The sequence below is a fragment of the Lampetra fluviatilis genome, chromosome 2, assembly GCF_964198595.1.
Source record: "Lampetra fluviatilis chromosome 2, kcLamFluv1.1, whole genome shotgun sequence".
Taxonomy (NCBI): domain Eukaryota; kingdom Metazoa; phylum Chordata; class Hyperoartia; order Petromyzontiformes; family Petromyzontidae; genus Lampetra; species Lampetra fluviatilis.
In genome coordinates this window covers 32,572,786-32,588,055 of record NC_136276.1, presented here as the reverse complement: position 1 = coordinate 32,588,055, position 15,270 = coordinate 32,572,786, and the positions used below count along the sequence as shown (strand labels likewise).

The 15,270-nt window shown below is 63.7% G+C and overlaps 1 protein-coding gene across 1 annotated transcript in view; it reads left to right on the top strand.

The window, feature by feature from the left end:
• The window catches only part of LOC144947016 (nucleolar protein 4-like), a 28,973-nt gene that overhangs the window by 8,344 nt on the left and 5,359 nt on the right, over positions 1–15,270 (top strand). Inside the window, exons 2-4 of the mRNA XM_078876142.1 lie at positions 7,558–7,734; positions 13,466–13,782; positions 14,168–14,374. Of these exons, the coding sequence (XP_078732268.1) occupies positions 7,641–7,734; positions 13,466–13,782; positions 14,168–14,374 (618 nt within the window). The 5' untranslated portion in view covers positions 7,558–7,640. The remainder of the gene's footprint in view (positions 1–7,557; positions 7,735–13,465; positions 13,783–14,167; positions 14,375–15,270) is intronic.

Sequence of the window (15,270 nt, the reverse complement as noted above, 5' to 3'; positions counted from 1 at the left end):
CCGATTCAAGAGCCGAATGGCTCACAGGGCTATACCTAATATATGAACAGAACTAAACTGTTGATGAGAGACGCTGCTGCAGATCTATGGACAATTAATCGATTGTCGAGTAATCTATAGGGGATCGTAATCGATTTTTTTTTTGATCGACGGTCGATTACTCGGGCACCTTGAAAAATGGCGTCATCCCCCACCCCGCCCCAATCCGGCCTCTCGAATGCGGGAAATCCCCCTACAAGACACGCCCAGCGTGACATCACCCACAAAGCCCTGCCCGATCACCTCCCGTCCAGCGGCACACGTGGGAACAAAGGTGAGACTTCCCCCCCCGCCCCCCACAAATTATTTTCGTGTTATCCGATTGCGGTCGAGTAATCGAACCGAAATCGGTAGAGAAATCGATAGCTCAAATAATAATCGGATTAGAGTCCAGTTCTGTACTGCTGTATACATGGGAGTGGTGCGAGGTTGAGACCAGGGGAGTGACGAGAGGGAGGCGAGGGGAGTGACAGGAGGGAGACCAGGGGAGTGACGAGAGGGAGACCAGGGGAGTGACGAGAGGGAGGCGAGGGGAGTGACGGGAGGGAGACCAGGGGAGTGACGGGAGGGAGACCAGGGGAGTGACGAGAGGGAGACGAGGGGAGTGACGAGAGGGAGGCGAGGGGAGTGACGGGAGGGAGACCAGGGGAGTGACGGGACGGAGACGAGGGGAGTGGCGGGAGGGAGACCAGGGGAGTGACGAGAGGGAGACCAGGGGAGTGACAAGAGGGAGGCGAGGGGAGTGACGGGAGGGAGGCGAGGGGAGTGACGGGAGGGAGACCAGGGGAGTGACGGGAGGGAGACGAGGGGAGTGACGAGAGGGAGACGAGGGGAGTGACGGGAAGGAGACGAGGGGAGTGACGGGAGGGAGACGAGGGGAGTGACGGGAGGGAGACGAGGGGAGTGACGGGAGGGAGACGAGGGGAGTGACGGAACCGAGACGAGGGGAGTGACGGGAGGGAGACGAGGGGAGTGACGGGAGGGAGACGAGGGGAGTGACGGGAGGGAGACGAGGGGAGTGACGGGAGGGAGACGAGGGGAGTGACGGGACCGAGACGAGGGGAGTGACGGGAAGGAGACGAGGGGAGTGACGGGAGGGAGACGAGGGGAGTGACGGGAGGGAGACGAGGGGAGTGACGGGAGGGAGACGTGGGGAGTGACGGGAGGGAGACGAGGGGAGTGACGGGAGGGAGACGAGGGGAGTGACGGGAGGGAGACGAGGGGAGTGACGGGACGGAGACGAGGGGAGTGACGGGAGGGAGACGAGGGGAGTGACGGGAGGGAGACGAGGGGAGTGACGGGAGGGAGACGAGGGGAGTGACGGGAGGGAGACGAGGGGAGTGACGGGACGGAGACGAGGGGAGTGACGGGAGGGAGACGAGGGGAGTGACGGGAGGGAGACCAGGGGAGTGACGAGAGGGAGGCGAGGGGAGTGACGGGAGGGAGACCAGGGGAGTGACGGGAGGGAGACGAGGGGAGTGACGAGAGGGAGACGAGGGGAGTGACGGGAGGGAGACGAGGGGAATGACGGGACGGAGACGAGGGGAGTGACGAGAGGGAGCCCAGGGGAGTGACGGGAGAGAGACCAGGGGAGTGACGAGAGGGAGACGAGGGGAGTGACGAGAGGGAGACGAGGGGAATGACGGGACGGAGATGAGGGGAGTGACGAGAGGGAGACGAGGGGAGTAACGGGAGGGAGACCAGGGGAGTGACGAGAGGGAGACGAGGGGAGTGACGGGAGGGAGACGAGGGGAGTGACGGGAGGGAGACGAGGGGAGTGACGGGAGGGAGACGAGGGGAGTGACGGGAGGGAGACGAGGGGAGTGACGGGAGGGAGACGAGGGGAGTGACGGGAGGGAGACGAGGGGCGTGACGGGACGGAGACGAGGGGAGTGACGAGAGGGAGACCAGGGGAGTGACGGGAGGGAGACCAGGGGAGTGACGGGAGGGAGACCAGGGGAGTGACGAGAGGGAGACCAGGGTAGTGACGGGAGGGAGACCAGGGGAGTGACGAGAGGGAGACCAGGGGAGTGACGGGAGGGAGACCAGGGGAGTGACGGGAGGGAGGCCAGGGTAGTGACGAGAGGGAGACGAGGGGAGTGACGGGAGGGAGACCAGGGTAGTGACGAGAGGGAGACGAGGGGAGTGACGAGAGGGAGACGAGGGGAATGACGGGACGGAGACGAGGGGAGTGACGGGAGGGAGACCAGGGGAGTGACGAGAGGGAGACGAGGGGAGTGACGGGAGGGAGACGAGGGGAGTGACGGGAGGGAGACGAGGGGAGTGACGGGAGGGAGACGAGGGGAGTGACGGGACGGAGACGAGGGGAGTGACGGGAGGGAGACCAGGGGAGTGACGAGAGGGAGACGAGGGGAGTGACGGGAGGGAGACGAGGGGAGTGACGGGACGGAGACGAGGGGAGTGACGGGAGGGAGACGAGGGGAGTGACGGGACGGAGACGAGGGGAGTGACAGGACGGAGACGAGGGGAGTGACGGGACGGAGACGAGGGGAGTGACGGGAGGGAGACGAGGGGAGTGACGGGACGGAGACGAGGAGAGTGACGGGAGGGAGACGAGGGGAGTGACGGGACGGAGACGAGGGGAGTGACGGGAGGGAGATGAGGGGAGTGACGGGACGGAGACGAGGGGAGTGACAGGACGGAGACGAGGGGAGTGACAGGACGGAGACGAGGGGAGTGACGGGACGGAGACGAGGGGAGTGACGGGACGGAGACGAGGGGAGTGACGGGACGGAGACGAGGGGAGTGACGGGACGGAGACGAGGGGAGTGATGGGAGGGAGACGAGGGGAGTGACGGGAGGGAGACGAGGGGAGTGACGGGAGGGAGACGAGGGGAGTGACGGGAGGGAGACGAGGGGAGTGACGGGAGGGAGACGAGGGGAGTGACGGGACGGAGACGAGGGGAGTGACGGGAGGGAGACGAGGGGAGTGACGGGAGGGAGACGAGGGGAGTGACGGGAGGGAGACGAGGGGAGTGACGGGAGGGAGACGAGGGGAGTGACGGGAGGGAGACGAGGGGAGTGACGGGAGGGAGACGAGGGGAGTGACGGGAGGGAGACGAGGGGAGTGACGGGACGGAGACGAGGGGAGTGACGGGAGGGAGACGAGGGGAGTGACGGGACGGAGACGAGGGGAGTGACGGGAGGGAGACGAGGGGAGTGACGGGAGGGAGACGAGGGGAGTGACGGGAGGGAGACGAGGGGAGTGACGGGACGGAGACGAGGGGAGTGACGGGAGGGAGACGAGGGGAGTGACGGGAGGGAGACGAGGGGAGTGACGGGAGGGAGACGAGGGGAGTGACGGGAGGGAGACGAGGGGAGTGACGGGAGGGAGACGAGGGGAGTGACGGGAGGGAGACGAGGGGAGTGACGAGAGGGAGACGAGGGGAGTGACGGGACGGAGACGAGGGGAGTGACGGGAGGGAGACGAGGGGAGTGACGGGAGGGAGACGAGGGGAGTGACGGCACGGAGACGAGGGGAGTGACGGGAGGGAGACGAGGGGAGTGATGGGAGGGAGACGAGGGGAGTGACGGGACGGAGACGAGGGGAGTGACGGGAGGGAGACGAGGGGAGTGACGGGAGGGAGACGAGGGGAGTGACGGGAGGGAGACGAGGGGAGTGACGGGACGGAGACGAGGGGAGTGACGAGAGGGAGACGAGGGGAGTGACGGGAGGGAGACGAGGGGAGTGACGGGAGGGAGACGAGGGGAGTGATGGGAGGGAGACGAGGGGAGTGACGGGAGGGAGACGAGGGGAGTGACGGGACGGAGACGAGGGGAGTGACGGGAGGGAGACGAGGGGAGTGACGGGAGGGAGACGAGGGGAGTGACGGGAAGGAGACGAGGGGAGTGACGGGAGGGAGACGAGGGGAGTGATGGGAGGGAGACGAGGGGAGTGACGGGACGGAGACGAGGGGAGTGACGGGAGGGAGACGAGGGGAGTGACGGGAGGGAGACGAGGGGAGTGACGGGAGGGAGACGAGGGGAGTGACGGGACGGAGACGAGGGGAGTGACGAGAGGGAGACGAGGGGAGTGACGGGAGGGAGACGAGGGGAGTGACAAGAGGGAGACGAGGGGAGTGACGAGAGGGAGACGAGGGGAGTGACGAGAGGGAGACGAGGGGAGTGACGGGAGGGAGACGAGGGGAGTGACGGGAGGGTGACGAGGGGAGTGACGGGACGGAGACGAGGGGAGTGACGAGAGGGAGATGAGGGGAGTGACGGGAGGGAGACGAGGGGAGTGACAGGAGGGAGACGAGGGGAGTGACGAGAGGGAGACGAGGGGAGTGACGAGAGGGAGACGAGGGGAGTGACGGGAGGGAGACGAGGGGAGTGATGAGAGGGAGACGAGGGGAGTCACAGGAGGGAGACGAGGGGAGTGACAAGAGGGAGACCAGGGGAGTGACGGGAGGGAGACCAGGGGAGTGACGGGAGGGAGACGAGGGGAGTGACGGGAGGGAGACGAGGGGAGTGACGAGAGGGAGACGAGGGGAGTGACGGGAGGGAGACGAGGGGAGTGACGGGACGGAGACGAGGGGAGTGACGAGAGGGAGACGAGGGGAGTGACGGGAGGGAGACGAGGGGAGTGACGAGAGGGAGACCAGGGGAGTGACGGGAGGGAGACCAGGGGAGTGACGGGAGGGAGACGAGGGGAGTGACGGGAGGGAGACGAGGGGAGTGACGAGAGGGAGACGAGGGGAGTGACGGGAGGGAGACGAGGGGAGTGACGGGACGGAGATGAGGGGAGTGACGAGAGGGAGACGAGGGGAGTGACGGGAGGGAGACGAGGGGAGTGACGGGAGGGAGACCAGGGGAGTGATGAGAGGGAGGCGAGGGGAGTGACGGGAGGGAGACCAGGGGAGTGATGAGAGGGAGACGAGGGAAATGACGGGACGGAGACGAGGGGAGTGACGGGAGGGAGACCAGGGGAGTGATGAGAGGGAGGCGAGGGGAGTGACGGGAGGGAGACCAGGGGAGTGACGGGAGGGAGACCAGGGAAGTGACGGGACGGAGACGAGGGGAGTGACGGGAGGGAGACGAGGGGAGTGATGGGAGGGAGACGAGGGGAGTGACGGGAGGGAGACCAGGGGAGTGACGGGAGGGAGACCAGGGTAGTGACGAGAGGGAGACGAGGGGAGTGACGGGAGGGAGACCAGGGGAGTGACGAGAGGGAGACGAGGGGAATGACGGGACGGAGACGAGGGGAGTGACGGGAGGGAGACGAGGGGAGTGACGGGACGGAGACGAGGGGAGTGACGGGAGGGAGACGAGGGGAGTGACGGGACGGAGTCGAGGGGAGTGACAGGACGGAGACGAGGGGAGTGACAGGACGGAGACGAGGGGAGTGACGGGACGGAGACGAGGGGAGTGACGGGAGGGAGACGAGGGGAGTGACGGGACGGAGACGAGGGGAGTGACGGGAGGGAGACGAGGGGAGTGACGGGACGGAGACGAGGGGAGTGACGGGACGGAGACGAGGGGAGTGACGGGAGGGAGACGAGGGGAGTGACGGGAGGGAGACGAGGGGAGTGACGGGACGGAGACGAGGGGAGTGACGGGACGGAGACGAGGGGAGTGACGGGACGGAGACGAGGGGAGTGACGGGAGGGAGACGAGGGGAGTGACGCGAGGGAGACGAAGGGAGTGACGGGACGGAGACGAGGGGAGTGACGGGAGGGAGACGAGGGGAGTGACGGGAGGGAGACGAGGGGAGTGACAGGAGGGAGACGAGGGGAGTGACGGGACGGAGACGAGGGGAGTGACAGGAGGGAGACGAGGGGAGTGACGGGACGGAGACGAGGGGAGTGACGGGAGGGAGACGAGGGGAGTGACGGGAGGGAGACAAGGGGAGTGACGGGAGGGAGACGAGGGGAGTGACGGGAGGGAGACGAGGGGAGTGACGGGACGGAGACGAGGGGAGTGACGGGAGGGAGACGAGGGGAGTGACGGGACGGAGACGAGGGGAGTGACGGGAGGGAGGCGAGGGGAGTGACGGGAGGGAGACGAGGGGAGTGACGGGACGGAGACGAGGGGAGTGACGGGAGGGAGGCGAGGGGAGTGACGGGAGGGAGGCGAGGGGAGTGACGGGAGGGAGACGAGAGGAGTGACGGGAGGGAGACGAGGGGAGTGACGGGAGGGAGGCGAGGGGAGTGATGGGAGGGAGGCGAGGGGAGTGACGGGAGGGAGGCGAGGGGAGTGATGGGAGGGAGGCGAGGGGAGTGACGGGAGGGAGACGAGGGGAGTGACGGGAGGGAGGCGAGGGGAGTGACGGGAGGGAGGCGAGGGGAGTGACGGGAGGGAGGCGAGGGGAGTGACGGGAGGGAGACGAGGGGAGTGACGGGAGGGAGACGAGGGGAGTGACGGGAGGGAAACGAGGGGAGTGACGGGAGGGAGACGAGGGGAGTGACGGGAGGGAGACGAAGGGAGTGACGGGAGGGAGACGAGGGGAGTGACGGGAGGGAGACGAGGGGAGTGACGGGAGGGAGACGAAGGGAGTGACGGGAGGGAGGCGAGGGGAGTGACGGGACGGAGACGAGGGGAGTGACGGGAGGGAGACGAGGGGAGTGACGGGAGGGAGACGAGGGGAGTGACGGGAGGGAGACGAGGGGAGTGACGGGAGGGAGACGAGGGGAGTGACGGGAGGGAGGCGAGGGGAGTGACGGGACGGAGACGAGGGGAGTGACGGGAGGGAGACGAGGGGAGTGACGGGACGGAAACGAGGGGAGTGATGGGAGGGAGACGAGGGGAGTGACGGGAGGGAGACGAGGGGAGTGACGGGAGGGAGGCGAGGGGAGTGACGGGAGGGAGGCGAGGGGAGTGACGGGACGGAGACGAGGGGAGTGACGGGAGGGATACGAGGGGAGTGACGGGACGGAGACGAGGGGAGTGACGGGACGGAGGCGAGTGACGGGAGGGAGACGAGGGGAGTGATGGGAGGGATACGAGGGGAGTGACGGGACGGAGACGAGGGGAGTGACGGGACGGAGGCGAGTGACGGGAGGGAGACGAGGGGAGTGACGGGAGGGAGGCGAGGGGAGTGACGGGACGGAGACGATTGACGGGAGGGAGACGAGGGGAGTGACGGGACGGAGACGAGGGGAGTGATGCGGGACGGAGGCGAGTGACGGGAGGGAGACGAGGGGAGTGACGGGACGGAGACGAGGGGAGTGACGGGACGGAGGCGAGTGACGGGAGGGAGACGAGGGGAGTGACGGGAGGGAGGCGAGGGGAGTGACGGGACGGAGACGAGTGACGGGAGGGATACGAGGGGAGTGACGGGACGGAGACGAGGGGAGTGACGGGACGGAGGCGAGTGACGGGAGGGAGGCGATTGACGGGAGGGAGACGAGGGGAGTGACGGGACGGAGACGAGGGGAGTGACGGGACGGAGGCGATTGACGGGAGGGAGACGAGGGGAGTGACTGGACGGAGACGAGGGGAGTGATGCGGGACCGGCGGTCGCTCCTCTTGACCCTGCGCCCGTCTCGTCGGCCACAGCGATGCTGCTCCAGCAGTGAGCGGCGGCGGTGGCAGTGGCAGCAGGAAGACGAGGACGAGGAGGACGAGGAGGGGGCCCTGAGATGAGCGACCCTGGCACGGCATCGCCCGGCCACCTCACCTCCTCCGAGCCCAGCTCAGGGGAGGACAATGGCATGGCCTTTTCGCACGGTCAAGGTGAGTCCACCTTTACCACCCCGCCCCCCCCCCCATCGCTCGCTCGCCCACGCTGCCCTCGGTCATTTTATGGTGGACGATTGCACGCACCCACCTGATGTGTGTGTGTGTGCGCGCGCGTGTGTTGATGTGTGAATGTGTCTTTGTTGAATGTCTTCGTGTGTGAATGGCAGCGGAGGTGTCGCCCCCGGATCAGCTGAGTGGCATTTTATTTTTTATCAGCTGTGTAACGCTGGGTGGAAGCTACTCGGCCCTAATGCTCCGTATGAAGCTGCGGGTCTTCTCGGCCACAGTTATGCCCGTCGTTCTCTGTGCTTGCAACGCGTGGTGTCCGCTAAAGGATCATCTGTGTCTGGTTTGAAATATAAACGCTGGCCTTCCGACGATCCATCCTGGGATTGATCAGACTGGACAGTGCGAGGAGCTCACAGATACTTGAAAGATCTGGACCCAGTTCCTGCGGTGAGCTACTCCGGCAGGCGAGACTGCGTTGGGTTGGTCATGTAGCCCGCATGCCCAGCCACCGCGTGCCCAAGCAACTTCTGTTTGGCTGGAAAGAGCGGGCTAAATGCGCGCGGCAGGGCTAAAGATCAACTGACTGATGTTGTACAGAAGTTGAGTGTACTTGCTAATGACTGGCACCATTGGTGTCAAGATCGGCGTCTGTCGAGGAGGCTCGTGAAGGACGCGCCTGGGCAGTTGGAGGCAGTCGCCCTCCAGCAACAACGGAGGGCAGAGGAGCGATGCTCACAACAACGAGCGGCTAAAAATCAGCAAGTTGGCACAGTGGGGTGCAAACTGTCAGTCATCTTCGTTAGTCAAGTTTTGACACCTGGGTTTGTCCTGTGACTTGTGTCCTACCAGCGAGCCTTCGACACTTGACGTGGCCACGTCTCCGCTACATCGTGGCAAACGGAATTTTTGTGTGAATGTGTGACTTTTTGTCTACGTGAATATGTGCATGTGTCTATGTGAGTGTGTGGATGTGTGCGTGTGTACGCGTCTGAATTCGTTTGCTTGAATGTGTCGCCGTGTGCGTAACACATGTGCGTCTCTCTCTCGGTGTTTCGTATGTTTTAGTGCACGTGTTGGCCTTCAAAGGTGCTGTGTCTGGGTGAATGTGTTTGGCTGTGTGTGCCTGAAAATTGTCTTTGTGTGGGAAGCGTAGCGGTTAGCACGCTGCGCTACGAATCCGCAGGACCGAGTTTGATTCCCGCTCACGGCCAACACCAGCGACAATTATCAAAACTTGCCTTGGGCCTCCCTTAGGTCGACTCAGCCTCAAATGAGTACCGGGTGCGTCGTCTAAAACATCAGCACTGGGGGGAGAGAGAGGCGGCCGGGCGTGGTGTTGGCCACACCAGCCCCTTCGTGTGCCGTGCCGGTCTTCATAAGCGGTTGACATAACAGCACTTGTCCCTACAGTCTATGCGGGGGATCTTTGCCTTTCTATGAGTGTGCCTTTGACTGTTTGCTTGTGAGATTGTGCGCGACTGCGTGACACATCTTGCGTGCGCTCCCCAACATCACTTACCGCCCTACAGCCTGCCAGGACTGTGGCGTGCCTTTGTGAACGTCTGTGTCACACACTGACATTATCCCCTGCGCCGGCTCCACCACGGTTGAGAGGGGATACTGTGAGATTGCGAGGGGGAGCAGGCGACACGGTTAGGGGGGGATATTGTGTCCCCTGTCACAGTATCCCCTGGACCCCTCTCACAATATCCCTCTGCACCCTCCCACGGAAGCCGATTGTTGCCACTAAGCCCAGGAGCGGAGATTACGTGCCTCCCCCTCCCTCCCTCCCACCCCCCCTCCCTCCCACTCCCCTCCCTCCCACTCGCCTCCCTCCCACTCCTTCTCCCACCCCCCTCCCTCCCACCTCCCCTCCGTCCCACTCCCCCGCTCTCCCACCCACCCTCCCTCCCACCCTCCCTCCCACCCACCCTCCCTCCCACCCTCCCTTCCCCCTCCCTCCCTCCTACTCCTCCTCCAACCCACTCCTCCTCCCACCCCCCTCCCTCCCACCCTCCTTCCCACCCTCCCTCCCACTCCCCCTCCCTCCCACCCTCCTTCCCACCCTCCCTCCCTCCCACTCCCCCTCCCTCCCAGCCCCCTCCCTCCCAGCCCCCTCCCAGACCCCTCCCAGACCCCTCCCAGCCCCCTCCCAGCCCCCTCCCTCCCACTCCCTCCCACTCCCACCCCCTCCCTCCCACCCTCCCTCCCAACCTCCTTCCCCCCTTTCTCCCACCCCCCCCTCGTCCTCCTCCTCGTCCTCCCCGACTCCTCTCCGTGGCCTCCTCCCCCCTCCCTCTCTCTTGCGGAATGAGCTGCATTGTCAAAGTGCAGCTCCGTCTCCTCCGCTATGACTCAGTGTCCGCCGCGATGGTGGTGGGGAGGGGGGTGGTAGGGGTGGGGGTAGAGCAGGGGTGGGGGGTGCAGGCGGATGAGAGGGCAGGGCGCACGAGTGGGTAAGGAGGAGGAATAGGAGGAGGCATTCGCTCACACGCACACACACGCACACACACACACGCTCACACACACACGCTCACACACACACACACGCACACACACACGCTCACACGCACACACACACGCACACACACACACGCTCACACGCACACACACACGCTCACACACACACGCTCACACGCACACACACACGCTCACACGCTCACACACACACACGCTCACACACACGCACACACGTACACACGCTCACACACACACACGCTCACACGCACACACACACGCTCACACACACACACGCTCACACGCACACACTCACACGCACACACACACGCTCACGCACACACACGCTCACACGCACACACTCACACGCACACACACACACGCTCACACGCACGCGTGCTCGCGAGGGGAGGATGTGCCCTGGCTGGCAGATGAGCTCAGGCTCAAGGGCGATGTGTGGCGATGGGGGTCTCCCCCCCCCCTCCACCAAACCCCATCGCCCAGCCGCCTGCAACCCCCCCCCCCACACGGCACGACATTCCCCTCCCCAACATCCCCGGCGTGCCGGGCTTCAAGGCCCACCGCATATTTTCGTGGTCGTCGCCGCCGCTAGACGAATAGGTGGCACGTGCCGTAGTAGCCCACGGTTCCCGTAGCGATACTGGATGTGGTGTGCCGGGATGATATATTTTTTTTGGCCACGAATCTTGCAGCAGCGCCGGGATGGGGGGGTTGGGGTGATGGTGTGACTGCACCACGAATTTCAGATCGAGATTCTTCTTGACGGTGGTGGCGACGGCGTCTCGAAGCCTCTCGGTTAGGGCTCGGCTTTCGGTTGCGCGGCAGACACACAGACGGACAAGACAATGATCCCCCATGTAGCCTTAACAGACTGTCGGGGCAAGTGCTGTTAGCGAGCACCTACGAAGGCCGGCACGGCGCACGAGGAGGTGGGTGGCCAGCACCACGCCCGACCGCCTTTGTCTCCCCAGTGGCGATGTTTTTACCCACCGCATCAAAGTACTCATTTGAGGCAGAGTCGACCTAGGGGAGGCGCAAGACCGGTTTTAGATCATCGCCACCGGTGTTGGCGGCCGTGAGCGGGCATCGGAAACACGAGACGCCGGGTTCGTTGCGCAGCGTAGCGCTAACCGCTCCACCACCGCTCCCCAGAAAGATACACTCGTGCGTTGCCTGTCCGTCCGATGGGGGCGCACCGCGTAAATCACGCGGTAAGCAGATGCGTTCGCTGATGGCTGCGCCGATTTATCGCTCATTTGCCAAATAAACAATAGGGAGCGAAGAGGGAGAACGGTGGGCGACTGGGGCCTCACTCCACTCACCCCTCCACACACTCTCCTACCTCTACCCCTCTCATCTCACTCAACCCGCCCCTCCACACACTCTCCTACCTCTCGTCTCACTCCGCTCCCCTTACAGCAAGGGTCCTGGGTTCGATCCCCAACTCGTGCACCTTTCTGTGTTTGTAATATGTACGTTACTCCCCCTGTCCTGTTTGAGTTTCCTCCCATAGCTAAAAATAACAAATATAACACAATGTAACTGGTATTCGCCAAACAGCCCAGTGATGACGACTTACACGCGCACATCACTCAAATTGTGATCACGCACGGAGGCGACATCGCCCCCTCCTGTGACGAACTTGGCAGGGCCCTCCTAATGGAAAGTTGTCCCGAGACTCGGAGAGAGAGAGGCCTTTTCCTGGGCAAGCAAGCGACCAGAAAATGTGTCTTGGAGGGCTTGGAGTGGCCCTTTGTCATCCATGCGACACTGCACGCCGTCTCCCCTCCAACCCCTTAACCCCGAGTCACCCGGCCGAGTGGCCGAACAACAGCCCCTCCAGCTGTGGCGCACACACGCAGCTGCGTCAAATTTGCATTCATTCACCATCAGCATCATCAGCAGCATCATCAGCTGCAGCATCATCAGCATCATCATTCACCATCAGCATCATCAGCAGCAGCAGCAGCCATGGTCAATCCACTGCTGCGCGAGTGTCTCCCCTCCCCTACGCTGCGCGGGTAGTGGGTGATATTTCACCACACTACACTGCTTAGTGCGAGGAAGAGGGGCATAGATGTTGATGCGGAGTACAGTACAACTGATTTTTCTGCTCTGTCCTCAGCTGACGATGTAGGTGCGCAGCAGGCCTGTGGCACCCATTGCACGCGTGGTGGTCGGCTCATCCACCTAGCACCTATATCGTGATCCTTTGATCTACAAGCTAATCATCCACCCGGCATGAGCCGACTTCATCGCTCCCATCTCTCTTCGGTGGACGTACTCTCGGACGCATTCCATCCCTCGGCTCCGTCATTATTTGCAACCCTTGGCGGTCGTCCCTTCTGGCCATGACGCGTCCTGCCCTAGGCCTCGCTGACCTTTCGTCAGAATTTCAATTTCGACGTTAGCCCGGTGTACGTCCTCTCATCCCAAGTGTCCGTCTTTGCGTCTCTCGATCAATTCCGAGTGTGCGTTTCTCCACGCTTCTTTGCGCACTTTTCAAAACGCCTTAAAATAATAGCGCCTGAGTGGACAACGATGTCACTTAGTCTACCTGCGATCACCGGACTCTGGGAAAAAAAGTCACGTGGCACCCACTCCAGCCTTAATTGAGTTCCATATAAAACCACAGACCACAAGCCCAGAGGCCCAACTTGTCAAGCGGCGAGCAAAGGGCACTTTTAAAATCGAGCGAGGTTATTATTGTAGGGGCTTGTGGGGGGGGGAGGGGGAGAGGCGATGATGGGAGGGAACTTTCCAAAGTGGAGCGGTGCGCAGGTTGAATCAGAAAGAGAATCATTGTAACCTGCAGCGTGGTGGTTGAGCGAGTGGGTAAGTGAGTGAGTGGGTGAGTGAGTGAGTGGGTGAGTGGATGGGCGGATGGGCGAGATGGTGGATAATTGAGTGTGTAGATTAGTGAGTAAACGAGTGGGTTGGTGTTGTATTAACATGCATGCAGTATTGGTGGTTGAAGAGTCTTCCTACAAGTATTTAGATCCCAGTGGGATTTTCTTTCTACTCGGATAAGCATTGGACAAATGGAGTAGCACTTAATCTCAAGTTCAGAGCCCACAGCCCCAAGCCACAGGCGGAAATTCCACATTCCTATGGCTGGGTAGAGTGAGTTTTCTCTCCCCAGGACAACTTACCAACAATTTACATCCCACAAAATTGTACGCGTTTTACCCAACACGGGGGGATGATGACTACGGGCCGCCGCGCTGTCTGCTCGCAGCGTCACCAGGCGAGAGGTTCAGCGACAGCGAGTCTTCCACCCTGACCTCTGACCCCGCGGAGGGAGGGGTCGCGCCGGGGGCCGGAGGTCGCGGCCCCGGGGCCACCAACGGCTACGGGAGCCCCGCGCCGGCCTTCACGGCGTCAGCGCCGCACGCGCAGCGCGGGGTCGCCGCGGCCCCGAGCGGGGGTCGGGGTCCGGGTCGGGGCCCGGGGCTCACGGGGCACGGGGCCCCCCCCCCCGAGGAGGAGGAGGAGGACGACGACGACGAGGCACCGCGCGGCCGGTTCAAGTTTTCCCGCGCGGCGCCACGGGAGGTGCGTGCTTATGCCGCGCGCCGTCTGGTGTGCGAGCGAATGTGTATGTGGGAGCGGCGGTGCAGCGGTTAGCGCTACGCTGCGCTACGAACCCGGCGACCCGGGTTCGATTCGCGCTCACGGCTACCAACACCGGTGACGATGATCTGAACCGGTCCTGGGCCTCCCCTAGGTCGACTCAGCCTCAAATTAGTACCCGGTGAGGTGTGTCAACATCACCACTGGGGAGACCAAGGCGGCCGGGTGTGGTGCTGGCCACCTACCCCCTCGTGTGCCGTGCCGGCCTTCATAGGTGCTTGTTAACAGCACTTGCCCCGACAGCCTGCTAGAGGCTACACGGGGGATCTTTCCTCGCTCGGCTTGTCTCTCCTCTCCGACGCGGCAGCTTGGAGGAGCTCGGGGCTGCGTGCGACCGAGTGGCCCCCCGGGACCCGGCGGCGGCGGCGGCGGTGGCGGTGGGGGTGGCGTTCGCGAAGGTTCCTTTGTGGGGGGCCGGGCCGACGATGACGAGGACGATCACGACGACGGCGACGACGGGGAGAGGCTGGCGGAGAGCGACGGCGTCGACCAGGAGAGGCTCAAGGCCTTCAACGTGAGCACGGCCGCGCTGGCTTCGCCGCACGGTTCACTCCCCCCTACCCCCCCCCCCCCACCCCTGCCCCCCGCCATGTGCAACCGACCCTCAAACTGACCCACAGACTGACCCTCAGATTGACCGACAGACCGCCACACTCATCCTCACACAGATGCTTGATCCTCACATTGACCCTCGGGACTAACCCTCTTACTCTCAAGACTGACCCCCAGACTGACCCCCAGACTGACCCCCAGACTGACCCCCAGACTGACCCCTAGACTGACCCCCAGACTGACCCCCAGACTGACCCTCACACCGACCCCCAGACTGACCCCCAGACTGACCCCCAGACTGACCCCCACTGACTCTCAGACTGACCCCCAGACTGACCCCCAGACTGACCCCCACACCGACCCCCAGACCGACCCCCAGACTGACCCCCAGACTGACCCCAGACTGACCCCCAAAATGACCTCAGACTGACCCCCAGACTGACCCCCAGACTGACCCCCACACCGACTCCCAGACTGACCCCCAGACTGACCCCCAGACTGACCCCCAGTCTGACCCTCAGACTGACCCCCAGACTGACCCCCAGACTGACCCCCAGACTGACCTTTACCCTTGGACTGACCCTTGGATGGGCTTGAACACTGACCCTCGGATTGACCCTCACACTGACCATCACTCAAACAGACGTCCTTGTCCACCCTTGACAGCCCAGAGATGATGCAGCCACGGGCTGCTCGAGGTGATCTTGAACCACGGCGTGGAAACGGGTTCCCCGTGGTTGCCCACGCAGACAGATCCGGCACGAAATGAAGCGCAGATCGCGAGTTCCCGTCGACTCGCGTCGCACTCACGCACGTGCGCGTCTCGGTTCTCTCGTTATCTCACTCGCTGCTGAGAGG